At 49.3% G+C, this 27515-nt stretch overlaps 2 protein-coding genes and 1 long non-coding RNA gene across 12 annotated transcripts in view; 2 read left to right on the forward strand and 1 right to left on the reverse strand.

Moving 5' to 3' along the window:
- RTN3 (reticulon 3) overlaps positions 1-5053 on the forward strand; it is a 63500-nt gene extending 58447 nt beyond the window's left edge. For both annotated transcript variants that reach the window (XM_020887674.2, XM_020887675.2), the window contains 5 exons: positions 1071-1209; positions 1773-1842; positions 2307-2353; positions 2946-3004; positions 4058-5053. In XM_020887674.2, the coding sequence (XP_020743333.1) occupies positions 1071-1209; positions 1773-1842; positions 2307-2353; positions 2946-3004; positions 4058-4103 (361 nt within the window). In that variant the 3' untranslated portion in view covers positions 4104-5053. The remainder of the gene's footprint in view (positions 1-1070; positions 1210-1772; positions 1843-2306; positions 2354-2945; positions 3005-4057) is intronic.
- Positions 5054-6271: 1218 nt separating this feature from the next.
- The window catches only part of ZFTA (zinc finger translocation associated), a 50067-nt gene continuing 28823 nt past the window's right edge, over positions 6272-27515 (reverse strand). For 3 of the 8 annotated variants that reach the window (XM_070457531.1, XM_070457530.1, XM_070457529.1), the window contains 4 exons: positions 12176-12673; positions 11269-11670; positions 10288-10839; positions 6272-10122 (listed from right to left, as the gene is read on the reverse strand). In XM_070457531.1, coding sequence (XP_070313632.1) covers positions 9668-10122; positions 10288-10839; positions 11269-11670; positions 12176-12673 — 1907 coding nt within the window. In that variant the 3' untranslated portion in view covers positions 6272-9667. Of the gene's footprint in view, positions 10123-10287; positions 10840-11268; positions 11671-12175; positions 12674-14806; positions 15864-27515 lie in introns of those variants that run through there. The other 5 variants (XR_011484384.1, XR_011484385.1, XM_070457532.1 and 2 more) reach the window with 5 other exon arrangements.
- On the forward strand, positions 9853-27499 carry LOC139031880 (uncharacterized). 2 transcript variants are annotated; one of them, XR_011484386.1, is made up of 4 exons: positions 9853-9940; positions 20358-20498; positions 23387-23472; positions 24435-27499. It is a non-coding gene; the product is annotated as an uncharacterized lncRNA (long non-coding RNA). The 2 variants fall into 2 exon arrangements; XR_011484387.1 differs by lacking the exons at positions 23387-23472; positions 24435-27499 and adding an exon at positions 21552-21876.

The following is a 27515-nucleotide window of genomic DNA, read 5'->3' on the forward strand; positions in this document are numbered from 1 at the left end:
GGTGGATAAATTTTACTCTTTTGCCACAAGCTGCAATGTAGAAGTTTTTTGTTTTTTGTTTTTGTTTTTTCTCCTTTAGCATGACGCTGTTATAGATTATAAAATGTGTTTTGCTGGGTTGTATTAATTACAACATCTAGTTTTTATAACTTTTGTGTTTGATAGTAAATATTTCCTTAATAAACAGGGAAGAAAAACATGCCTATTATTCTTCTGATTTTTCCCTCAAGACTATAGGCTGTTTGAGGCAGAGGCAGTTTTATTTTTCTGATATCCCTACACCTAGCAGAGGGTCTGATACTCATGGGCACTCAGTAAGTGCTGAGTGAATGAACAGGTTATGAGCAGGTGGTTACATCTCAGTTCTGTAATGCATCTTGGGAACATAACCCAGGTCTTTGTGTTTTTTTGAGAAATATTTTATAATGCCTCCTTTATCATTTTGAAATGAAATTTATAGATAATATTACCAGTAAATAATTTTTTGATCATAATTATAAGGAGTGGTAAAATAGAAAATCACTGACAGTAAAACAATAAGCATTTCAGTCAATATTTTAATTTCTTAGAAATAACTACACCAAAAAAAAAAACTAAAGATACTTTAGATCAGATACTTCCATGTACATTTATAATCTCCCTTACAGATGTGATTTTCCAAAATGGCAAAAAAAAAATCTTAATAAGGTTTCGGCATAAACAAAATACACTTAGACAATTCGGGATATGTTAAAATTGTGGGGGAAATACTTTGTTTTTATGTGTTCTGGGCTCTTGATAATTATAGATAGGTTCACCTTCATGGATATCCTATGAGATAGTAGAAGTTCTGCAGGACATTGGGCAGTTCTTTATTGTACATGACTGTGCCACACTGCAGACATAGGGCAGCTTTGCCTCTACCTGCCAAATAACAGTCATGTCCCCCCGACCCCATGTTAGCAAAAACTGCCTCTGCAGATTTCACACACCCTTCGGGGGATTTGACCCTCTGAAGAACTTCTGTGCTAACAGAAAGAGATCGTCTCCTGCCATGTCAAATGTGTGACTGTTGTTTCTTCTTCTGGAAGAGCCTACCTGGATGTCGACATCACTCTGTCCTCAGAAGCTTTCCATAATTACGTGAACGCTGCCATGGTGCACATCAACAGGGCCCTGAAACTCATCATTCGTCTCTTTCTGGTGGAAGATCTAGTTGACTCCTTGAAGGTTAGTTGCCTATACAGCTTTTGGTGGTGAGGCTGAGGAAAACCAGAGACTGAGTTATAATTCAGAGGAAGGCAGTAAATAAGGTTTTATCAGACAAAAGCAAAATGTATGCTTATCTCAACCAGTCTATAAAAATGGAAGTAGGGGTTAGTAAAGAAGGTACTTTCTGCACCGCGAGAACTAACATCAGAATAAGGATAACATATGTAATTGATAGAAATGCAGTTACCATCTGTTTGGGGGCCTGAGAGAGCCACTGAATTCTCTTATGCACCCTCAAATGTATAATAGAAAGAGATAACCTTCATCTTGAAATTATCAGCGGCATACATCACTAAATTTATGAGGACTTAGCCAGAAAAGACTAACATCAAAAACCTGAATTTTGTAAGATCCCCTGGAGGAGGGCATGGCAACCCACTCCAGCATTCTTGCCTGGAGAGAGGAGCCTTGTGGGCTACAGTCCACAGGGTCGCAAAGAGTCAGACACAACTGAGCACAGCCCAACCTGAATTTTGCCTTATGATTATTCCTGCTTAACCCTCTGATGTTGGCCTTCACAGCTTGCTGTCTTCATGTGGCTGATGACCTATGTTGGTGCCGTTTTCAATGGGATCACCCTTCTGATTCTTGGTAAGGTGGCAGGGAAAATGTCTTCAGGCTCTATGAAGTAATTGGTGAGAGTAAGAGCAAAGAGAGCTCAGCATGGCTCCAGTCCTTTCACACTGGCGCAGCCTTCAACATCCATAAAGACCTTGACTAGATATTGGAGGAACCTATGTTTATGGGCACAGGTTTATTAAATGGTCCCACCTATAAAGAAACATCCAGACAACTAGAAATAATAAAGGAGAGTTGTCTAGATTTGGTTTAAATATGAGGATCTTCATAATTTAGAAATTACTTGTGGTACAAAAGGGAAGCCTGTATACCTGCCTGTATCTAACTGTCCTTAATTGAGAGCTCTGGCCAGGATTTCTCATATTGAAGAAGTTCTGTGTTTCCCTATATTTCATGAGGAAAAATATCCCTGTTACTTGCGACTTTGTGGCTGTCTCATACTTACACTTGCCATGTCTCATGATTCTGTCTTACAGCTGAACTGCTCGTTTTCAGTGTTCCAATTGTCTATGAGAAGTACAAGGTAAGCATTTGTCTGTGTTGAATCAGATATGCCAGTTAATGTATGACTAATTTTAGTTCTTTATTTGTTTATTTATTTGGCTACATCAGATCTTTACTTGCAGCATGTGGGATCTAGTTCCCTGAACACGAATTGAACCAGGGCCCCCCTGCATTGGGAGCACAGAGTCTTAGCCACTTGACCACCAGGGCAGTCCCTAGTTCATTTTTTAGGCATTGAAAGTTGACAGCAATCTTTTTCTAGTTGTTTTTACAGTCTAATTTTGTAAGTCAAGTGCCTATGAGAAACTGGTAACTGAATCCATCAGTGTGAACAGATGTCTGCATTGTAGAGTGGCTTATATTGAGTGTACTGGATGCTATGAAGTTATTTTTGATAGATTGTCATCCATCATCTGACTTGATTCATGGCTTTTTGGTATTAAATGAATTAGTCTCACCAGAAGTCAGAACATATTTGTGTTTACTGAATATAGATTAGACACACAGTTTCTGGTATTGAGAAAATGGTTAACCGAGACTAAAGAATCTTGCCTTCAGGAAAATTGTTAATCTGTGTGTTGCCACAACTGAATGACTTTTCTTCTTTAAAGACCCAGATTGATCACTATGTTGGCATCGCCCGCGATCAGACCAAGTCGATTGTTGAAAAGTGAGTATGCTTAGGTTCCTCATTTCATCATGACATGAGCTTTTTTTCCCCCAATTATTTTTAGTCTACTATGTAAAATGGTAATGCCAAAGAAAGTAATTTTTATCCTGGGGAAAAGGAAAGGCTTGGTTAATGGTTTCATTTTACTAGAAATTATTTCATCTGTTCCTTTGTAAAGCATTCTTTGTATCTTAAACTGAAAAGGATCAACAGAGTTAGGACCACTCTGCCTTTTTGAACTGGTTTTTAAATGTTTGTGGTTGTCTACTCGCCATTTAGTTTCACAAATATCAATATTAAGCCAAACTCTTCCTTCCTTTTTCAGAATAAGTTGTAGTAAATAAATATATTAAAGCTCAAAACTACCTCTTTTCTAAGACTACAGATCCTTCTGTTTTGATCAGTTTCATATTTAAATCAAATAATAAAATATTGGTAGAATTTGTATGACTCCCTATATCAAGGAACTTTGTAAGTTAATATTTTTCCATATTTTCTTCAGATACTCTTTTAAGAAACAAAGCATCACAGCAGTTAAATTCTCTTTGTGCCTGCCCCCCACCTTTCACACCCCAGATTTCAGTGCTTTTTCTAGCTTTGATATGAGGAAACCTTGTCTATATCCAGACAGCCCAGACTTAATGCCTGGATCTTTACCTGTTTTTTCGCTTTCTTAGGTAGATATTGGGGCTATAGCCCAGCAAGAGCAGTTCACACAGATTTGTATATGGTTGTTGCTTATTCCTATAGAGCACAGCCAGCAGGCACTGTGCTTGCATATACCTCATTCTCCGGCATCCCCAGTGGAGGGAGCCAGGAGGTTTGGGCAGCGAAAGAGGAGGGAGGGGGTGGATCTTGGGGGTACTCTTCAGCTCATCCCAGGCCAAACTCAGCCCCTGCCTCTTTTCATCTAGAGGAAGCCCAGTGAAAATGGGAGTATTGTTCACATGACACTAGTAAGTCCAAGAGTTGTCTTCTAGGATCAGTGGTAAAACAAAAATCTAGAACTAATGTCTATATCTTCACTCTTTTTTTCTTTCCTTTTCCCAATAGGATCCAAGCAAAACTCCCTGGAATCGCAAAAAAAAAGGCAGAATAAGTACATGGAAACCAGAAACACAACAGTTACTAAAACACCATTTAATAGTTATAACGTTGTCACTTGTGCTATGAAGGACCGTGCTCAGTGTCAGCTTGAGCCTGCATTCCAAGCTTTTTAATTTGGTGTTTTCTCCCCTCCTTTCCCTCTACCCTCAGTATCAAGCACAAGAATTGTTGGACTTAAAAAAGAACGGTATCTTAGAAATATATGGATTAATATTCTGGACTTAAAAAAGAACTGGTATCTTAGAAAACCCAAAAGAATAAAGAAAGAGCCAAATTAATAGGATAAATCAGTACCTTTATGACGGTGGAGCTTTTTTACCTGTAACTTGAAAGGAGGGGAAATTGGAGGTAAAGGAGAAAATGAAAAATAGAAACCCGTGTCTTGGGTTCTTTTATCCAAATTTCAAGGACTAGTCAGTCTTCTATAGCTTCCCATCATAGTTTTGCCCTTATTTTTAAGTTAAGAAATAATGATTAACTTATGAAGAAATTATCTGGGGACAAGAATGGGATTCCTTCCCTTTTTTTGTTTTCTTTTTTGTTGTTGTTTCGTTTTGTTTTGCAGTCCTCTGATCCCATCTTCCTGCCCCACAATGTGAGCAGCTACTCCTAATCTTCTTCTTCATTTAATGATATAACTTTCAACTCTGTGAATAACTTATAGTTGATAGTGATGATTCCTGATTCCCAGAATACCACCTGATAACCAAGAATGGAGATGGAAGGTCAGATGGAGGAGGAGCACACAGGAGCACTGCCGTGACTCCTGCGCCTCCTCAGGCAGGAAAGGCTCCACATGTGGGACGGTGGTGGTGTCTGTCGTTTCTTCTGGACACCAGTTCTGAGCTGTAGTCTGAGCGCTTATTCCTGAATGTGCTTTCCTCCCTCTTTCCTACCCTCAAGTTTAATAAATATGGTGTACTTTTCTTATTATAAAATAAATGTCTGTAACTGCTGTACACTGCTGTAACCTTGTTAGAGAAAAAAAATTTAATCTGCATGTGGGCCTCTCCATTATTGAGTTATTGTGATGCTGTCTCAGTCCGTGGTGGGGAAACATTCTCAAGAGGTGAACTACAGAAACACAAAGCCCTTTTCCTCTTTTCCCGACACACTCCATCTTTAACCTGTGCTCTTCATTGTACCCTGAGGACCAAAGCTGAGCCGGCTTGAGAGGAGACTGTCTGTGGTTAAGACACCACAGATGAGTGTAGGGAGGTGCATTTTGTGGTTCAGGTGGAGTTTTGATGTAGAGGCTAGCTTATTGGGCATGTGTTGTTTGAGGGTTCCTTCCATTTTCAGGCACTAAAGATGTCTTAGCATCTGTACCGTGGCGTAGGGTCCTCTTTTTGAGAGTGTTTTCCAAGAAGCTTTAGGTAAGGTGACCAGGCAGGGGCAGATTGTGTTGGCGGGCTCCATGCATAATTAAAAGACAACAGAACAGTTCATGTTGATATCAGAGGGAGGGCATTTGAGAATCTTTGATTCCCACTTGAGACTTAACGTCTTCCTCCCCTTCCAACATGAAAATTCAGTAAACTTGAAAGATCATCTGTGAATTCCTTCAGGTTGTAACTCACAGTTGTGATAATCCAGACGGAATATGCACTGATGACTTTAAAGTAAGGGCTATAATCTTTGACGGTCCCCAAAGCGGTGCAGCTCTGTAGAAGGTAGTGGAAGGACCTTTTCTTTCTACTTTGTTGAGGAAATTACTTAGGAATTTAGATGGGTAAAAGGTACCTTGCCTTACTCCACTCTTCTTTTCTTAGCCCCCTTTCCTTTTGAAATGTTTTAACTCACTTCATGTCATGGTGGGAAATGCACTCTCCGTCTCCATTTCTTGCCCTCCCAAGAAGTCAGTGCACTGACTGTCTTTCTGGGCTTCCCCTCCAAAGGGCCTTTCCTGTGCTTGAAGCCTCCACACCTAGCTTTTGTTTCGTCACTGCTGTGTTCAGATTGACCGGACAGATCTTTGTGCCACACAGGAATTTTCTTTTTTTTTAAGAAAAATCTATAGGTGAAAAATTACTAATGAAACTGTGTGCGTGTATGTGCGTGCAACATAAAGTACAGTAGCACCTAAGGCGCTTGAGTCTCGGTTCCTGTAAAACTGCAGATTGATGTGGTATTAATAAAAAAGAAAAAAAGAACAGTGACTGTGGTGTCATTCTGCTAACTTTATTCTTTATACACAGTTTGGGTAAAGTAAGAACCAGACGAGGCTTCCACTGGCCCCCATCCCCACTCCACTTTCGAGGCTTTAAAAAGTGACTAATAGTTGATACTAGTAATGATTTCCAAGATTGCAGAATTTCCATAGTAGAGCAAAGCTGTGCATTTGGTTTCTGAAAGAAAATAAGAGACCCTCTAAGAGGTGACTGTAGGAGAAAGATGATGAGTGGAAGGGGCCAGGGGGTCTATTGTCCCAGTTCACAGCAACCTAGGAGGGTTCCCCCACCTGCAACATGAAGCAGCCTGTAACTCCCACAGTCACGATGTACTTACAATAAGACTCAGTCACCATGGAAAATGGGAACTTTTCCATCAGGTCTTTGCTGAAAGAACTTATCTTGGATTTGCTCTTTCACAAAACTAAGGTTGCCATGACCCTTAAGCTAATTTTTTTAAATTTATTCAACATACCTCTTAGAAAACTTAGGCTGAAATTTTTAAAAAGTAACTGATGCAAACAACTTCACAAATATGCATACAAATGTTCAAATAATGTCACTAACATGGTATATAAATATGTATTCAGAGTAACATTTACATATTGGCCATAATAGCAAGCATACCATTAACAAAAAAATTCATGAAGAAACTTCACCTGTTCATATCAGACTCCCAAGGCAAGGAGGAGGCACCTAGAGATGAGAACCACCTAATCTCCTGACTGTTGATTCAAGAGGCTATAATAGCTGCAAAGTAGTAATAACTACAATGCCACTGTAGTTCACTGGTGCTCAGATCTTTAGCGTGCCTTGTGATCATTGGAGGGCTTATCAAAACAGATTGCTAGGCTCCATGCCAGTTTCTGATCCATAAGGTGCCACCCAAGAATTTGCATTTCTACTAACTTCCTAATTTCTGTTGGCCACACTTTTGAGAACCAGTGGAGTGTTTGGGGCTGCTTCTCAATGAAGTCATCCACTCTTGCCCTCCGAAGGCCTCTCCCTGCCTATTGAGAGCAAAAACCATCCTCACCCTGCTCTCTGCCCTGGCTTACCTGAACTTCGGCAGAGGGTGTGGATGACTGATAGTTGCCCCAGTCTGCCTACTGTTTTTGAACAGGCAGAGCAGCAAAAGTGGCAGAGCACTCCTGGATCTGAAAACAACATGCATGAAGGAAAATAAAAGAATGGCAGTACCCAACCTGGGGCCATCCATAATCCCTGCTCTCTTTTAATACTGTCTCAAAAAACCTGGAGGTTCAAACACTCTAGGAATTCACTTTTCAGATGAGTGACAGCCCACGCAGCATTCCCTGAACCCCTGGTGGCATCAACACCACAATGCCAGAGCCTTTGCCGAGCAGGGAGGCCTTGGGCCAGGCGGCAGTCAGCTCTACTTCTGGAGTTCTGGTCCAGAAAGCTGCTGCTGGCACCCTCCAGCTAAAGCCAGTGGTGGCAAGACTGCCCTGTTGAATACTTGTTCCAGGAAAGTGTGCTGCTCTTTGCCACCCCCAGGAGCCCACAGCTGCACTGGGAGGGACTGCAGAGCCCAGCACACGCCATCCTTCGGCAGGCCCCTAACAGTAAAAGAAATTTTAACTTACCAGAGATGGGGAGGCCATATGGTGTAGTGCAAAGAACACTGAACTGGGAGTTGAGGTTTTTATTCTAGTCCTAGAATTGCTCCTGCCTGGTGTGTGATAATTTCAGTTCCTGGACTCCATCTTACATATCTGTGAAAGGGGTGGGGGCAGGTACTGGTTGATCTCCAAGGTCTTTCCAGCTCAGACAATTTTGAGTTATATAAAAAATGCTATAAAATCCGTGGTATAAAATTCAATTCCCAATCAGAAGTCGAGGGGAGTGGGCCTTGAGGCACTTGAACCTTGGGCTCTGGCCTGGGAGTACTGAGATGAGGAAGGCTTTCCTCTCTGCTCTCCGCTTTCCCACTCAGAGGCAGCTGCCAAGGCCGCTACCCCTCCAGACCCAGCCCTGAAGTCCCCACCCGCTGATCTTCCCACTCAGCCTTTAAGACCAAAGGAACCGGCCTGGCTATGTGGAGAGCGCCAGTGGGTTACTAGAGACTCCTCGGAGGAGCCTGGTGAGGCACACATTAGTCTATGATGTTTGGGGTCCCCCCGCCCGCGCCTCCTCGCTCCTCCTACCTTTAGGTCCTTCCTCCACCACCTCACAGCTTATCTCTGATACACGCATAATAAATAAGACATTTGCACATAAGGGTGACGGACAGCTCTCTTCCCGCCCCTCCCTCTCTCATATAAAAGCATTAAATACAGTTTCAAAATAAAATACAAAGAGCAAAAAGGGCCTGATCCCGGGGCCACCTGTTCTCCACAGGAGAATGAATGTACACATCCCTCTCGGACCTGCCTGGGAGATCGCGGGACCCGTTCCGGCCCCTCGCGGCCTGGCTCTGCCGCGGAGAGGAGAAAAAGGAAGGCCGAGGCCCGGCCCCAGGCCCAGAGGGCTGCGAATGGGTGGCACGTCCACGGCGTACAAAAGGGGGGGCAAGGAGGGGACGGGAACAGAACGCCAACTGCCGGGACCTCCAGTGTCCCGGACTCGGACTGAGGGCGCTTGAAGCAGGCGCGCCTGACTGAGCTTAGGGGTACAGGCAGACCTTCGGAGCAGGCGAGCAAAGGAAGAAAGTGCTAATCCCTTTACAAGATCTCGGCGCCGGCGGGCGTGGCAGGGGCTGGGCAGGAGGGCGCGGCGGTCCCCGCAGAGCCCGCCTCGCGGGCGGGGCTCGGGCTCGGGCTCGGGCTCGGCCCTTCCGCCCGCCCCCCCCCCCCCCGCGCCCCGCCCTCCCGCCCGCGGGCCGGCGGGCTGCCAGGCCCCACTGCCCCTCCTCGCGAGGAAGGCCCTCGTCTGCAGTCCAGGCCACGGAGCGGCCGCGATGGCCAGTAACGAACGGCTGGGGGGCAGCCGGGCCCGGTCCCCGAGAGCCGTGCCTGCCGGCGTGCCTCTATAAAACCTCGGCGCCCACCCCCCCCCACCCCCAAGCCAAGAAAAAGGGACCTGCGCGTCCCTTCTGCACGCCCTCCGCGCCACCTACTTGGGGCCCTAATACTGATGGCGCCCCGCCCGCCCAAGGCTGGCCTGGCGGAGTGCAACCGAGAGCAGAAAGCTCTCCGTGCACCAACTGAGTCTTCTCAGGGACTTGGGGCCTGGAGCGGCGAAGGCCCGGGCTCCGGGTCCGAGAAGAGGGCGCTTCCCGCGGCGCCCGCACTAGCTTGAACCCGCCACACCACCCCAGTCCCGAGAGTCTCCGCCCTGCCCGGCCAGCGGGGGTGGGCAGCGGCCAGGGCCGCGGGGAGCCGGGGGAGCCGGCCCGGCACCGCCGCCCTCCCCCTCGAGTGATCTACGCCCGACACACGGCGCCCGCCTTGAGGTCCGCGCCGCCATCGCGCGGCGCCGCCGGGGCGGGCGGCCCGAAGCCCTCGTGACCGTAGCAGCGCAGCGCCGCCTCCTCGTAGGCCTCCAGGATGGTCTGACGCTCCTCGGGCGTGAAGTCCATGGAGAAGGGGTGCACCTGCAGGATGTGCCGCTTGATGGTGCTGACCTTGAGCGTGGCCAGCGCGCCCCCGCACACCATGCAGACCAGGCCGCGCCGGCTGCCGTCGTAGTCCATCAGGTACTCGCCCCGCCAGCGCGGCTGGTAGTTCCGCCGCTGCTCTCGGCTGCGGGGCGGGGGAGGTGGGGGCGGCGGCGGCGGCGGAGGGAAGGCGAGCGCCCCGGGATCCGGGCCGTCCTCGTCGTCCTCCTCTTCCTCCGCCTGCCGCTCCGACGGTTCCCCAGGGGAGAGCGGGACGTCGCCTAGAACGGAACAAAGGACCGCTCTGGAGCGTCCCGGCCTCGTGACCCCCCCACCCGTGCCCTCCGGTGGTGCCAGCCTCCCGTCTCCCCTTCGACCTTCCACTGTCCCCACCCGCCTTCTACCCCTAGCCCCTCTCCCTCTCCACCTGCTCTGACCCAGCTCACCCCACCACTCCTCCTCCTCTGGCTGCTCCTCCTCTGCCCCTCCCCCCTCCTCGGAGGCTGCGGCTGTGCTGGGGGCGGCGGGGTCCCCGGGCGATTCGGGGCAGGGCAGCCCCAGGGCCAGCAGGTGGGCGGCCTTCTCGCTCCACTCCTGGGCGATGAGGGCCCCGACTGGCCCGCCGAGGCGCGCGGAGCCCGGGTGGCGCCGGCGGATGTGCCGCTTGATGGTGCTCATCTTGAGCGAAGCCAGCGCGCCCCCGCACGCCAGGCACACCAGGCCGCGCCGGCCGCCGTCCAGTTCCAGGAGGTACTCCAGCCGCCAGCGCTCCGGGCAGTGGCGGCGGGGGTCGCGGCCCCGCGCAGGCCGGCCGGGGACCCCCACCCTCTCGCCCTCCTCCGGCTCCTCCTCCCCTGCCGGCCCGGGCACCCTCTCAGGGACCCAGCCAGCCTCTTCCTTTCCGTCTGGGGGGCTGAGGTCCTGAGAGGAAGGGGCTCCAGCAGCGGGGGCCGGGTCCCGGCTCTTGCTGGTCAGGTCCTGGGGGACGAGGTCATCGTCTGTTGGGGAAGGGGTGAGGGAGAGGGGCTCAGCTTGCTGGCTGGGTTGCCCTTACCCACAAAGAGGGGGTCCCTTGCTTCTCATCCCAGCCCTAAACTAGAAGCCCCACCAGAATCTTGTGTGTGCGTGTCTATGGGGGCTGGGGCGGGGGAGGTACGTGTGTGTATGTGGGTGGGGGGATGAATCCCCCCCCAACCAGAACTTGTGTGTGTGTGTGTGTCTGTGGGGAAGGGGGAGGTGTGGATGTCTATGTGGGGTGAGGAGCGTGTGTATGTGGGGGGAAGGGGGGGCGGTGTGTCTATGTTGGGGGAGGGGTGTGTGTGTATCTATGTGGAGGGGGGAGAGATGAGTCCCTCCCAGTTTTGGCCACAGACCTCTCTTTGCAGCCCTTATATAAAGGGGTCCTGGCCGTGGGGTGGGCCTCGCACCTGGTGGGGACTGGGTGAGCTCAGACAGCGCCTCCGGCTGGCCACCCCAGGCCTGCAGCAGGGCACTAGGCTGGGGGGCCCTACGCTGGGGGCCGCGGAGCCCCAGGCAGCTAGGGTGCACCTCCAGCACGTGGGCACGGATGTCGTCCAGCTGCAAGCTGGGCAGTGCCCGGCCACAGGCCATGCACACCAGCCGGTTCCCCCGCGGGTCATAGTCCATGAGACACTCTGCCCGGAACCAGTTCTGCAGGGACTCCTTCAGCCTCCGCTCCAGCCGCCGGGCACCCAGCCCCCTGCTGCCCCCAGCCCTCCGGGAGGCAGAGAGGCACCGACGCGGAGCCCCGGGTGCCCCTGGGCCCCCTCGCCTCTGGCGCCGGCCGCCCCCGCCAGCTGGGGCTTTGCCTGAAAGGGTTGGAGGGAGGGAAGGAACTGAGATGCTGGCCTCTGGGAGAGCACCCCCCACCACAGCCAGGCCCTCCAGCCACAAGCCTCTCCCTCACGCCTCTGAGCCCTCGGCCTAACCTTTGCCCTTCCCTTCCTCTCCCCTCAAGTCTTAACTCCTTCATCTCCTAATCTGTCTGCACACAAAGCCTCAGCCCCACCCGACTCCCCCACAGGTCCAGATTCTAGCCCCTTCCCTAGACTTCTCCAGTACCCTCTGCTCCCAGGCCTCCCTCCAGCCTCCACTCCCTGGATCCTTCTAAAACTACAGAATGTCAAAACTGTCTGCGATGCTGGAGATCTGGTCCCACGGTCCCTCACCCACTACTGTCCAATAAGCAGAGCTCACCCCAAAAAGGAGCAGTAGCTTGCTCCAGGAAACCAGCTAGTTGGCTAGGAAGCCCGGGCTGGCCCCACCTGGCCCCATCCACCACCCAGGCCCCAGCTTCCCCAAGTCAGACATTACCTGGGCCCTTGGGCAGGCTAGTCTGGAGGCCAGCCCCTTCTTCCTCCTCTTCCTCGTCGTCCTCCTCCTCCTCCTCAGGCCCCTGGGCCCCCAGCCCCTCGGCCTCTCCGCAGGCCCCCAGCCCCAAATGGGCATCCCAGCTGTTGCTGATGACTTCTTTCTCCCGGGGACTCCAGTGCAGGGAGTAAGGGTGCTTTTGGCGGATGTGTCGCTTGATGGTGCTGAGCTTGAGAGTGGCCAGGGAGCTGCCGCACACCATGCAGACCATGCCGTGCCGAGCAGGGTTGAAGTCCATCAGGTACTCCAGCCGCCAGTGGTCATGGTAGTAACGACGATGGTCACGGCCAGGAATGCGGCTTTTGCCAGGCCTCGAGGCCCGGGCCTCACAGTGGTCTGAGTATTTCCTGCCTGAAGATGCTGGTCCCCTGGCCCTGGAGGAGGGCAGTGGGGCACTCCCCCAGGACCCTAAGGCACCCCCTTCCAGCTGAAGATCTTGCCCTGAAGGGGGGAGGGGGGGGGAAAGGGAGACAGTTTCTCAATCTCTAAGATTTCCAGGGAAAGAACCTAGGGCTTCCATTTTGCAAGAGAACAGAGGTGGGAGAGAGGTCTGTTCAGGGGCAGGAAAGGGACTGCAAGAGCAATCAAAGGGAGGTGGCAGAGCAGGGAGTCAAAACATTGGTCCTTTACAAAGAATGAGACCCCTTTAAGAGAGGATCAGGAACAAAAGAATGCAGGGCACAGCTCTAATTTTTTTCAAAAAATGAAGGTGAAGGCCAAGGAGGCAGCAGGCTCTGCAAGGCACCCCTTCTGGATGAGCACTGTCGGGGGTAAAGCCAGGGGAGCGGCCTGCTGGGCGGTTACAGCCGGAGCAAAGCGGGCAGCAGGGCCAGAGAACAAAGGGGGCATCTGTCTGCACACAGGACCCACCGCCCGAGGCCCCAGTCCAGAGGGCCCCACCCAAAGATGATCTTTTTCCCTTTCTGCAATAGTGCCTCAAATACACCTTCCTAAGAAGCCCATTTTAAGGGGCACTAAACATTGTCAGGTCCCAAAATTAAGGGACCCCATGACAAAGCTGTCAACACCTCCAGAGAAAGGAGTTTTTAGGACTAGAGTCTGGGAGAGCTGATGACTGGAAGGGGCCGGCAGGAGGGCCACCGGAGTGGCTACTGAAGATACTGCAGCAGGGAGTGGCCACCACCCACCGGAATCCATTAAGTCTTTCTGGGGATTTATTTTTTGCTCTGGCCGGGAGCTGGCCACTGCCCAGCAATCAGTGGGCAGGCAGTAGAGAGGCCAACAACCCAGTAATGTCCCCTTTTGCCAAACGGAGACCCTGAACAGTCCCCCCCACTTTCCCTACAGTTTGGACCGTATTTCATTTAGAAAAGGGTCTCCTGGCCAAATAGGCTGAATAGACAGATGTGGTCATCCTCCCAGGAGAGAATCTCACTGTATGGAAAACAAAAGGCAGGATCAGAGAGGGCTCCTGTCACCCCGTTTTTGTTTGGTTTTGGTTTAAGTACATCGAAGAAAAAGAAAGTGCTAGTTTCAGAGTCAGAAACGTGGGTTTGACTCCGGACTTCACTGGTAACTTGCTCTGTGACCTTTGGTAGGTGATGTCCGCTCTCTGGGCCTGAGTGTCTTTGTCTGCAAAGGCACTGGATAGCTAGCTGGTCTCTCAGCATCCTTCCAGCGCCGGATCTGTTAGTCTAAGGTGGACTGGCCCTTTAAGAGCCGAAAAAAGGGGAGGAGCTGGGATTCTTTAAAAACAAAAGGGGATGGGGAATTTCTGGCAGGGGAGCTTCGGGATTAGGGGTGAAGCTCCAGAGCCTGGACGCAAGCTTCAGGGCTCTTAAGCCGTTGACCCCGGATAGAGAAACAGCCCCCTTTGAGAGCAAACGGGGAGGACTGGCTGGTCCCGCTATAGCTGACAAATTGTGGCAAAATTTCTGAAAAGAAGGGAGGGGTAACGCGCGGACAGAAGGGGAGTGTATGCCATTGTGGGCGAGACCATATCTTTAAAAACTGCCCGCCCGTGGGGAAGGTACTGGGTAGGTCCCCAAGAGGCGCAAGCCATGCTCTCTTCCAGGGAGAACACAGGGGAAAAAGAAAAAGGGTGCCCTTCTCTAGGCGAGGCCCCGGAGGAGAATACAGCCCAACTTAAAGCAGCGGAGTCCCCAGCTCAGTTCCTGTGGAGGGAAGCCCCGGAAAGGGACCCAAGGTCTGGGCAGACTTTAAGAGACAGCTGGTTAAGGGAGACCACCTGGGAGTCTGAAAGAGAAAGGGACGGGGGACGCAAGTCCCAACAGCCTAGAGCGCGCGCCCCGCGGCGTCAGGCCAGGTCCTTCGGGGCCCCTCCAGCTCGGCCTCAGAGGCGGGGGCCGCGGGGCCCTTTAAGGGGGAGGGGATCCGCCCGAGACCCGCGGGCCAACCCCGGGAGCTGGGCGGGGGGCTCCGCCGCTGGCCCTGCAGCCACGATCCGCGCCCGCCAGGTGGCGCCCCCGCCCGCCCTGCCCGCGTCCCCCGCTTTGTTCGGCGGCGAAGAGGGGCCCGGAGCCCGGAGCCGCAGCCCTCCCCTCCCCCACGCCGGGGCCCCCGCCCGAGCCGCCGGCCCCAGCCAGCTCTTACCGCCGTCGTCCTCCTCGGGTTCCGCGCTGCCGCTCGATCCGGCGGGCGGCAGCCGTCGGCCCCGTGCCGAGGCCGCTGCTGGCCCGGGGCCGCCCCTGCCGCCGCCGCCGCCGCTCCGACTCCGGTGGTCCCCGCCAGGCTCCATGCGCTGCGCTGCGGCGCGGGGCCCCGGGGCGGCAGGGCGCGGGGCCGCGGGGCCGGCGGCGGCCGGCGCGCGGCGCTCGGTGCGCGGGGCCCCGGGGCGCGGGGCGCATGCACAGGGCGGCCGGCAGCACGGACGGCTGGCTGCTCGCTCGGCGGCGCGGGCTGGACCGGGGTGGGGATTCCTGTCTGGGGCCCCTGGGGCTCCTTTAAGGGCTCCTGGGTAAATTTAAAGGGGCCGCGCGCTATTTCCTCCTGCCAGCTCGCGGGGGGCTGGGGGGGAGCGTCGGGAGGCTAAGAGCCCGACCGAGGCTCCGCAGCTGGCGCCCGCCGCGGACGTTAGGAGCACGGACCTCGCCGTCCTCGCGGGCCCGCGCTGCCGCCTGCGGGGCTCGGGTCCCGGCTCCTGGAGGGTCACCGAGGTGGCCAGGGGCGCAGCGTCCGTTGCGACGCTCTACCACCCAGGCTCGACTCGCAGCCACTGTCCCCTCGGGGCATCTCAGCGTCCGGTTTCCCGCACCCGCGCTGGCAAAGGGGGTCGCCCGGTGGGGAGGCCCGGGCCCCTGCCAGGGGCTGCCTCCTCCCGCGCGAGCTCGGCGCGGGCCCCAGAGCGGACACGAATGGCAGGGGCCCCAGATGGCCGCGGCCCCGCGGAGAGGGTGGAGCCGCGGGGGCGGCCGCGCCCCCTCCCGCGCGAGCCGCCGGGGAGCGCTGAGAGCTCAGGCTTCAGCCCTGGAGGGCGGACGGGCGAAGCGCCCTCGGAGCTGGCCGGGGCGGGGACCGCGGCCTCGGAGATCCGGGCCGAAGAGAGGGGGCGCGCAGGAGACCGCGGAGAGCCTGCCGCGCCGAGGCCCGACGCCGCTGGGCGTTGGGGGCCCCAGGATGGAAGCCGGGAAGAGATGGGGTGAGCCGCGGTCTCCTCTGGCTTTTGCCCTCGCAGGCCTGGGGGTGGCAGACGCGGCCCCGGACACTCTGGCCGGCACGAGGAGGCAAAGAACGCTGACCCCGAGCGAGGTGTCGGGCACCTGGGGACGCGCCCCACCACGGCTGGGAAGCGCTGGAGCTGACCCTGCCTGCGAGCCCCGGGATGCCTCGGAGCCCCCAGGTCCCGGGAAGCGCAGGAAAGGGGCCCGGAGAGCAGCCAGGGGCTCGGCAGCCCGGGGTCCTTCCTCGAGGACCGGCTGGAGGAGCAGGTGCTTTCTTTGCCTGTGGTTGGTCGCCCACAACAAAGGCGATTCCTAGAGATCCAAATTACAGGGTGCGGGAGGCCGTGCAGGGTCTTATTATCTCGAGGTGGGTTTTATTCTCTTCTTTGGGGACGTGCCCAGCAATCCGTTAAAGTAACGCTTGACACTCATTCCTTTGCTCCCTCCACACCTACTATGTGCCAGCATGCCCCTAGGCGCTGGGCAGACAGCAGCGGGCAAGACCCACAAGTCTGATACTGACTTAGCACCCACGGCTTGTGAAAAGGAAACAGTTCCGCCCCTTTGGGAGCCATGGGAAATGCTAAATTACTTGCAGCACAGGAAGCCCGTCTCCTGAATGTTTGTGAAGAGGGGCTGGGAACTAAAATTTCTGTAGTGTCTAAAAGGTGGCTATCACCACTGGAGATGTCCCATCTCTTCCTCAGTCCCCATGATGACCTGCAAGAGACATCTCCTGGGGTTAAAACGGTCTCCCTGCTACAGGGCTGTTCTGTCCACTGCTGGCCTTGCTATGCTCCCTGACTTACTTGCGGGCATGGGACCTGATGCTGATGCAGTGCCAGATGGGGCTATGTGATGGCGGATTCCCTCATTCATGCGTTCTTCACCTCTGCCAGGCTAGGGACACAAAGGTGAAATAAGACACAGACCTGGCCTTCACATGTTCCTAAGTATGGTTTTTATTTTAAATTTTTTTTAAGGTTTATTTATTTGTGCCAAGTCTTGGTTGCAGCCCGAGGGGTCTAGTTCCCCAACCAGGGATCGAACCTGGGCCCCTTGAATTGGGAGCACAGAGTCTTAGCCACTGGACCAGGATGGAAGTCCCCCAAGTATGTTTTTAAAAAAAAAAAAATTAGAAAGATAACCCATGCTCAGGGCTGACCACTGTGAGCCGCTTTTGGTAAATGTCTTTCTGGTTCTTTTTCTCTGAGTATATATAGGATAATCTTATTCGTTTCAACAAAAAGGTATGGACACCACCTAGAGGCGTTTTTAACAACCTCTGGCTCCTATCCTTGCTCCCATTTTCAAGCCTAGCTTCAGGACTAGCTCCAAGTCCATGGTTCCAAGCCATCTTCCACCCACATTTAATCCTCACAGCCATCCACAAAGAAGCTTTGCTTTGCAGATGAAGAAACAAGAGACTCAGAGTCTAGAGTCTCACCAAAGCCATTCGTTCATTTGCTTATCCACTTATTCAGAAAGCATTGGTTGAGCCTGTCCTGTATACCAAGCACTGGACTAGGGATACAGAGGTTTTAAAATTACATAACACAGCCCTGGAATGTTCTGTTCCCCACTTCCTAGGAGCTCTCAGTCCACTGGGTCTACTCTGGGAAGACAATGCAATCCTATCACATTATGACTCTTGTTGGGTCCTAGGAACTTTTGTCTCCGAGTGTGTGTGTTTGTGTGTGTGTGTGTGTGTGTTCAGCCGTGTCTGATTCTTTGCAACCCCATGGACTACAGCCCACCAGGCTCCTGTGTCCATGGAATTTTCCAGGCAAAAATACTGGAGTGGGTTGCCATTTTCATCTCTAGGGGATCTTCCTGACCCAGCGAACCTGCATCTCTTGTGTCTTCTGCATTGGCAGGCAGATTTCTTTACCACTAGCACCACCTGGGAAGCCTTTGCCTCTATGATGTCTTCTAAAGAAAATTTAAAAAATGATTTAATGGATTTTTATGGGCCCAACAAATTTTTTTTTCTGATGTGAGAAAAAATAACATTTTCTTTGACCCTTAAAGTTCTTTTTTTCTTCTGATTTTTAAATAAGTTAAAACATTCTCATGACCCTTTAAGATTATTGAGGACCTGACACTGTGTTCCCAGTGCCCAAAGGCTAGCCAGCCTTGATAGAATACAGGGTGACAAATGCCAAGGAAGAGGTCCCAACCAACTAGGGGAGAATTTTAGGCAAAGTATGGCTTGAGCCAAGTCTTGAAAGACCAGGAGATGTTTCCAGGGTGAGAAACAGAGGCAAGGAAGATCTAGGGTGAAGGAAAGTCTCACAAGGCAGAAGAAGAAATGGAAAGAGCAGGGACAAGAGCCTGGGGTGCCTTGCTGTGAGTCCTTGAATTTGTCCCCGAGGTTTGGAGAGTGCCTGGAGCCAGTGCACTGGGCATTCAGGAGGCAGCCCTGAGAATACAAGGGAGGAGGGAGTGAAGCGGGAAAGGGTGGGCACAGCTGGAGCCATCCACACTGGCCACAGAAAGGCAACAGCTGTAGGGCTGATGGAGAAGAAGCCAAAGATTTGAGCAGGGTCCCAGCATGTCATGGTGCTGTCTTCCTGCACACAGGCGTGCTGGAGGGGGATGTGAAATGCTGCCTGTTTCATTCATTCTATCTCAGGATAAGTCAGCACACCTTGGGGGGATAAGTAATGGAAAACACAAATTGGATCAGTATTTTCTTAAAGGAGGGGAAGCGTGTATTTGTTCATGGGACTGACAACTACAGAAGAGGTTTCTTCAGATGTGACTTGACCCAAGGCTCAGCAGCGTCACCATGATCTTAGTGTTTGTCTGTGTCTCTTTGCTTTTACCTGCTTCCCCCTTTACTGGTTCCCTTTCAGACAGGGCTTTCAAACGATGACCCCTAGCAGCTCCAGATGTATGACTTCACCAGGCCAAGGCCCTCAGAAAAGAAAAAGATCTTCCTTTCTCCCCCAGTGTGAACAAAATCTCAGGTCTAACTCTCATTGGCCTGAACTGGATCACATGCTTAATCACATGCTTATCCCTCAACCAATCACTGTGGCGCACGGGATGTGCCATTCCCCTATGCCTGAGATCAGACACCCATTCCCAGAGGAATCAACACGTGGACTGAGATGGGCAGATGTAAAGTAAAACCATATGAAGTTAACAAAAGGGATGCAGAATGACAGAAATGACAGATGTCTAGTCACTCATGTTGAGAATACATTGTCATTCCAGCTTCTAGCAAGACAAGGATGAGGTACGTTTGTGGAGCAAGGCACATGCAGGGGTCAGGTCTCCTGTTCTATCCATCACAGTCCTGCTGGAACAGGCTCTCCTTTGGCTATCTGCACAGCTCATCCCTCCCCACCCAGAGTGGGAGCTCCCAGCAACCACCTTTCCTCCACACATTACAGCTTAAGAGCCTAGAAGTAGCAGTCCAGCAGGAGTGTCAACCTGACCCATGCAAGGCCAATCAGATTCTCTCTCCTAACACTTTTCAGGATTTCCAGGCAGCTGGATGATGTCACATGGTGCATCGATCAGGACCAGCCCTCTCAGCCTGAGGAACAGAGAAGACCTAGACTGTGGAGAGGGGAGAAGAGGCCATGTACCCTTCCCATTTCCAAACCCTGAAGAAGCCTCGTTACTCTCCTACTTGGGTTTCCTGGGACACATCCCCTTTTTCATTTCCTCAAATTAGTTTCTGGTTCTTGCAACAAAAAGCACCTATTATGTGCCAGCAGTGACTATAAGACATAGCCCCTCCCCTCACAAAAGTACAATTTTCTTACAATTCAGTAAGAAAACCTCATCATATAGTTTAAAGGGAAAAAAAAAGGTCAAAGGTTAAGATTAGGCAATTCACAGTCCAGGAATGACAGGTGGCCAGCCAAGAGTAGCTTGACTTTACTTGCATTCAGGGAACTTCTGATTAAACAGCAAGAGGACCTCCCTGGCAGTCCAATGATTGAGACTCTGCACTTCCACTGCAGGGGGCACAGGCTCAATCCTTGGTTGGGGAAGTTCCACATACTGTGCAATGTAGCAAACAAAATCAAAAATAAATAAAGCAAGATACTATTAGCCACTTACCTGATTGGCAAATATTTTAAAGTTTGAAACTATCAGAAACGGGGAGGGTATGAAGAAAGGGGGACACCCAACTGAGAATGTATCAACTAGTAGGGCCACTTTGGAAAGCAATTTGGCCAAATTGCTTTATTTATGAATCTAAAAACGCGCAATGTGGTATCCTGGATTGGATGCTGGAACAGATAAAGGACGTTAGTGGAAAAGCCAGTGTTACAGACTAAATTGTGTCCCCTCCTAAACTCATATGTTGAAGACCTAACCTCCAATGTGACTGTGAGTGGCGACAACCTTGAGAGAGGTAATTGAGGTTAAATGAGATCATAAGGATAGAATCCTAATCCCATAGCACTAGTGTCCTCCATGAGGAAGAGACACCAAAGCACTTTCTCACTCTCCCCATGCAGGTGTGCACAGAAGAAAAGCCACGTGAGGACACAGTGAGAAAGTGGCCGTCTGCAAGCCAAGGAGAGAGACCTCACCAGACACCAACGCTGGAGGCACCTTGATCTCGGACTTCCAGCCTTCAGAACCGTGAGAAAATAAATGTATGTTGCTTAAGTCACCCAAGTCTCTGATATTCTATTATGGCAGCCTGAGAAGATAATACAATTAATGAACTCCACATAGGGACCTTCATGGTGGTCCAGTGGCTAAGGCTTTGCACTCCCAATGCAGGGGACCCAGGTTCCATCCCTGGTCAGGGGACTAGACGCCACCTGCTGCAACTAAGAGTTTGCATGCCCCAACTGAAGAGCCTGCATGCCACAACTAAAAAAGATCCCGAGTGCTACAGCTAAGACCCGGTGCAGCCACATAAATAAATATTTTTTAAAAAAGAAAGAAATCCAACTAAAGCCTGGAGTTTAGTTCACAGTAGTAATATGCAAATGTTGGATTTCTTAGTCTTGATCAATGTACTATGATAACATAAGATGATGACATTAGAGGAAATTGGTTGAGGTATATATGGGGACTGTCAATACTCTTACAACTTTTCTGTAAGTCTAAAATTGTTCCAAATTTTTGAAAAATTTATTTGCACAATGTGTATACCCTCTGATCCAGCAATTCTATACTATAGAGAAACGTACATGTACAGAAATCATGAATAAAGGATGTTCCTTAAAGCATGGCAGGTAACGACAGCTCAGGAATTACCTAACTGTCCTTCAGTAGGAAACGAGCTAAATAAGCCAGAGAATGTTCATGCTATAAATATTATGTGGCAGTAAAAAAGAATGAGGTAGAGCTATGTGTATAAAAGTAATAAAAGTAAGATGCAGAAGGGTTAAGTTATTCAATAAAATATTATTATGAGACAAATGGGAAGAGTAGGAGGAGCTGGAGCTGCCTGGAGGTTGCTGGGGCTGACTTGTGGGCAGGTGGGCAACTCTACCCCCTTGGGCACTCAGCACTCTGCCCATTGGGCATGCTTCCTCCTTTCTATTTATCTGTTTTCATTCTTCTCCTTAACTGTTCACTGAAAAAGTCATTGTATTTCCTTAGTTTATATTGCCCAACTCTTAGGGAAAGAGACACTTTGCTGACTATCTCTCCACTTACTCCTGTAATATATACCCAATTGCTATTACTTGTAGGTGGCCTTCAAGAAGTTCTGTGAAACAGCAGCCCTCCAATGTCATTTTCTCTATAATTGAGGACTCACCCAGTGTGCAAAGCTGGCAGCAGTGCAGGGATACCTAGAAGCTGCCACTTGAACTATTGGGACATTCACATCATGTGCGTGGGGGACTTCTACCGGTTTTATAATGTTGGGGAATGTCAATTGTCTCCAACATTCCCTGTCCGATCACACAAATGCTTTTAGATTCTAACTCCTAAGCTGTTCTTCTCTACTGACCAAACCCATTGCACAGCCCATTGTTAAAAGATACTGAAGTATATTAAAATTTTAGAATTTTATTTGAGCAAAAATCCATTTGAATTGATCATCATCAAGTGGAAGTGGTTAGAAGCACTCCATAGATGGGAGCTGGGGAAAAACTTTTATAGAGAAAAGGTGGAAGCAAAGTAAAGAAATTATTGATTGACTCTAGTTGAAGTGCTGCTGCTGCTGCTGCTAAGTCACTTCAGTCTTGTCCGATTCTGTGCGACCCCATAGACGGCATCCCACCAGGCTCCCCCATCCCTGGGATTCTCCAGGCAAGAACACTGGAGTGGGTTGCCATTTCCTTCTCCAATGCATGAAAGTGAAAAGTGAAAGTGAAGTCGCTCAGTCGTGTCTGACCCTAAGCGACCCCATGGACTGCAGCCTATTTTCCAGGCAAGAGTACTGGAGGGGGGTGGCGCTAGTTGGCTCTTAGTGATTGGTTGTTAGGTTTTGTTTACATAACCTTGAGGTATTTACAGGTTTACATTTTGGTTTGCTTACTTAGGTGCTGAGACATTGGAGCCACCTCAGTCCCATGGCCTCCTTGTTTAATTTAACAGTTCCCCCTTTTGATCATTCAGAGGATGAACAAGAGTTTGCTGTTAGCCCCAGTCTCAGTCACTAGGAGAGTTAAATTGCTCTTATCGGTTAATGATGTCAGATCCATAGGTGAACTGCCTTTGTTGTTTATCCCATTGTACATCTTGTTTCTGTTTCTCCAAGCTCAGTGAGACCATCTGATTTGCTGCTGTTGGTTACAAATATGCATTTGAGATCTTTGACACAACATAGCCCACCAAGGAGACTATAATGATGACTCTGTGTGTGTGCGTGTGTGTGTGTGTGTGTGTTCATCACCCAGTCGTGTCTGACTCTCTGTGACCCCAGGGACTGTAGCATGCAAGGTTCCTCTGTCCATGGAATTCTCCAGGCAAGAATACTGGAGTGGATTGCCATTCCCTTCTACAAATAATGGTGACTACTAGGGAATAATACCAAAAGACTGAAATGTACTTCTTAGCCAGGGCCCCATGAACCTAGTATCAAATAAATCAAAGAATGTACCTGATATGATACCAATCCATTTTAACCAAGTAGTTTGTTTGTTAATTTCTTGTATTTGAGTTTTTACAATACCAGAGGTGTAAATTCAGTTACAGCTGGAGGTATTAGCTATGGCGCAGACCCTTTGTTCAGTCAACAAATAATCTAAAGCAGTTCTTACTATCTGAAATCACCTTAGCTAGAGAGCCCAGGTACTTTTGTTGTGCAGCCAAGGCCTCAGTGGTGGTAGGCTCAGCGATCACAGCCAGAATTAAAGATAAGCTTCTAATCATATGTTTGTTTGTACTATCCCTGAGCCGTGAAAAAAGGGACTGTCCAGATGATCCCCATCTGGAGATAATAACATCTGCTAACAAACTTCTTTTCTGTCTATAGTATAAATTCAAGGGAGTGGGCCAGTGCTGAATTTCTGAGGTGTTATAAAGGGATAGTGAAACAGTAAATGCAGCAAGAGCATGGTGCCATTTCATTCTCCAGCTGTCAAGACAATGAGCTGCTCAAGCATGAGGGCTAATACCAAAACTTCTGCGTGCAAAGCCAGGAAGAATACCTAGGACTGCTTCGTAAGTATTATCATTTGTGGACTCCTTGGTTGGTTAGCATCATTTTACCAAGACCCAACATAGTCAAAGACAACCTAAATGTATAGGCCTGTCAGCAAACTTACAAATGATTTGATTTACATTGGCTGTTTTGCTGTGTCTTTTATATACATATTCAGTGAATCTCATATTCCATCCCCGGATTGGGTTAAATTGAGGCAAGAAACAGGGATGTGTGGAATTAGTATTTTAACTTTATAAAAAGAACCTGTGAAAGTTAGGTACACAGTGGCATTTGGGATTCCAGTGAAATTACTTCTAGGGTAAACTAAGGGGTCTCTCCCGTCATGGGCTGATTTTGGTTTAACATGAAAAATCCAGCAGTCAGTTCAGTTTCCTGCAGTAGCTATTGTTGGTGAATCCTAACTATAGTGTTATCTTCCCATGCATTAAAAGAGAGAACACAGACGGCAAATAGGCAAAAGAGATAAAGACTTCATGTTGGAGATATCGATTTTGATCTGTAATCTAGAGAGAGCTGTTTACCTCAAGACATCATTTGCTTCTGGGGAGGGATCTCCCTGATCAATTTTAGCTTTAGATCTCTGGCTAGGATGTAGTTCCAAGACTCTGGAGGACCACCTTACATCTGGGAGATGTGGAGCTAGGGTTGGAGTCTCTGAAGTTTGACTACTATCTGGGTAGTGAGGCAAATATAGATGGTCTCTTCTAATGAGGTTCAAGGGTAGTCTTTCTTAGATGTTTCCAGAATACCCACCCTCCAGGTTGTAAAATGTAGAAGCTTCAACCATCTGTAGAAAAGTCACAGAAAGCTTCTTTTACCTGGTAGAAATTTGCGTTAAAGCTTTACAATACTGAACCATATCAGAATTTGAGTCCAGGAGACAGATGTGATTCTATCATCAAGGGTATCAGTCTTCCCATTACTATTTCATAACGCATTCCTTTATCCTTTCCCATAGATGTTGATCTAATCACCATGCCCAGAAGATTCCTCCCTAGAAGCAAATGACATCTTGAGGTGGTAGACAGCTCTCCCAAGATCACAGATCAAGGTCTTTATCTCCAATACTGGAACTCTAGGCAAGGGCAGTCCAATTGACTCTGTTAATTTAGCTAGCTTTAGTATTTTTTTAATATTTATTTTATTTATTTAGCTGTGTTGGGGCTTGGTTGTAGCACACAGGATCTTTTTGTTACAGCACCCAGACTCTCTAGTTGTGACTGAGAAGTTTAATTGCTCCCCAGTGTGTGGGATCTTAGTTCCCTAACCAGGGATTGAACCCTTGTCCCCTGCATTGCACGGCAAATTCTCAACCACTGGACCACCAGCAAAGCCCTAGCTAGCTTTAGTTTTAAGACACCATTTATTTGTTCAACTTCACCAGGTCACTAAGGACAATGATAATGCCTTTGAGTCAGCAGTGCTTTTTTGTTTAATTATTTGTCTGACGAAATGAGTTCCCCTCTCATTGGAGATTTCTCAGGGGAAGCCCCATGAAGGAAATATATTTTCTAAAAGTTTCTCAGCTACAGTTGTGCCATCAGGCTTTCTGCAGAGGAAGGCTTCAATTCATCCTGAGAACATACAAGCAATTACAAGAACATATTGATAACCATCCATATAGTCAAAGCTGTGGTCTTTTCAGTAGTCATGCATGAATGTGAGAGCAGGACCATAAAGAAGGCTGAGTGCCAAAGAATTGATGCTTTCGAATTGTGCTGGAGAAGACTCTTGAGAGTCCCTTAGACGGCAGGAAGATCAAACCAGTCAATCCTAAAGGAAATCAGTCCTAAATATTCATTGGAAGGACTGATGCTAAAGCTGAAGCTCCAGTACTTTGGCCACCTGATGTGAAGAGCCAACTCATTGGAAAAGATTCTGATGCTGGGAAACATAGAAATCAAAAGGAGAAGGGGATGGCAGAGGAGATGGTTAGACAGCATCAGCGACTCAATGGACACAAATGTGAGCAAACTCCAGGAAATAGTGAAGGACAGGGGAGCCTGGCATGCTCAATCCATGGGGTCACAAAGAGTCGGACATGACTTAGCGACTGAACAGCAGCAATTGTAACCCATTGAGAGAGGCAGTTGAATTAAATTCATTTGTAAGTGTTCAAACGGCCTGCTGAGTAGAAAATGGGAATGCCCCATCTAATACCTTAATAGTCTTGCCAGGGTTATGGATTTGACAAATCAGACATTGGTGGTAAACCAGATTTGTGTCCTTGGAGTAGTCATTCCACCAATTCTTTTTCATAATTCGGATCATTTTATCTGTGCAACAGTGAGATGCAGAATGTAGGGCTTTTAGTAATGGCATTTTCAAGGATTCAGGAAGAATGAAGCAACTGTCCAGGCCCTCAGTAAATTCTTGTATAATGTCAAATTTGCACCCTTGTTGGCCCCAAGATTGTTGCTCCAGCTCAGATGCCTAACTTTGTCTTTTATATAAATTATCATAAATAATTTGGTTAGAATTGATCTTACTGAGTTCATTCAGGTTGTGTCTTGGTACAGTTTTAGCACTTACTGATTTAGCATGGAAGTCTGCCACAGCATTTGCCTGATAATCATGTTCTGTCTTTCTAGTATGAGCTTCAGTTTTAATAATTGCAATTCAGTTACACAATAGAATGACAGAGAACCGTTTCATTTATTCAGGGCCCATTTTTCATCAGCCTCCACTAGTAGTGAGGAAACTGTTTCCATAATAAACCAGTCATGCACCACCCCAAAGGCATGTTTGCTGTCAGTATAAAGGTTTACTGATTTTCCTTTGGATAACTGACAACTCCGAGTGAGAGCATATAGTTCTGCTGGTTGAGCAGAGTTAAATCTGGTCCCCTTTGCCGTAAATCCTATTGAGCTGTCATGGCATATCCTGCTTGATTTTTCCCCTCTGCATTCTTAGCATAGGACCCAGCAACAAGTATCAAATCTTGGATTTTTAATGATGTATCCTGTATGTCAATGCAAGGGGTCAATAACCATACCGCCATGTCTACAAATTACCATGATCTGTACCATCATCTGCAAGGGTGGCAGAGTTGAGAAAGTTGTGGTGCTCAAGATGCTTAGAAAGTGAAAGGAGAAGGGTCTCATGTGAGTCTGCTTGCTGAAAACTGTTGAGTCTGAGAGGAGTTTAATAGACTGAACAACATGAGGTACTTGAAAGTATAAGTCATATCCTAATACCGATTCACCTACGTCTTCCACTAATTTAGCTGCTATAGCTACTGCTTTTAAACAGTTTGAATATGCTCTGGCTACGGGTCTAACTGTAAGTTATAGGAAGCAATAGCTCTGTTTTCCTCCATGTTCTTGTGTTAGAGTTTCTGGATCCTGGTTATCACTCATGGATAAATAAGATGAAAGGTTTGGGGGCTCTAGGGCTGGAGTTCATTGCAGGTCTAATTTTAGTTGGCGATGAACTTGCTCATGATTATCTTCCCAGGGTTAAGCTCTGGAATTGAGATCCTCGAACTCATACAGGGGACTTGGCGATCAGAGAAAAATTTGGAACCCAAGATCTACAATATCCTCAAATCCTAGGAAACTCTTATTTGTTGTTTAGTCATTGGTCTGGGCAAGTTGTGGATAGTCTCTCTTTTTTCAGATGAAAAAGAAATGCCCCAGCAGATGAATGGATAAGAAAGCTGTGGTGCATATACACAATGGAATATTACTCAGCCATTAGAAAGAATACATTTGAATCAGTTCTAATGAGGTGGATGAAACTGGAGTCCATTATACAGAGTGAAGTAAGCCAGAAAGAACAACACCAATACAGTATACTAACGCATATATATGGAATTTAGAAAGATGGTAACGATAACCCTATATGCAAGACAGGAAAAGAGACACAGATGTATAGAACAGACTTTTAGACTCTGTGGGAGAAGGCTGGGATGGGATGATCTGAAAGAATAGCATTGAAACATGTATATTATCAATTGTGAAACAGATCACCAGTCCAGGTTTGATGCATGAGACAAGTGCTCAGGGCTGGTGAACTAGGATGACCCAGAGGGATGGGA

Source organism: Odocoileus virginianus, chromosome 28 (genome assembly GCF_023699985.2).
Source record: "Odocoileus virginianus isolate 20LAN1187 ecotype Illinois chromosome 28, Ovbor_1.2, whole genome shotgun sequence".
NCBI classification, from domain to species: domain Eukaryota; kingdom Metazoa; phylum Chordata; class Mammalia; order Artiodactyla; family Cervidae; genus Odocoileus; species Odocoileus virginianus.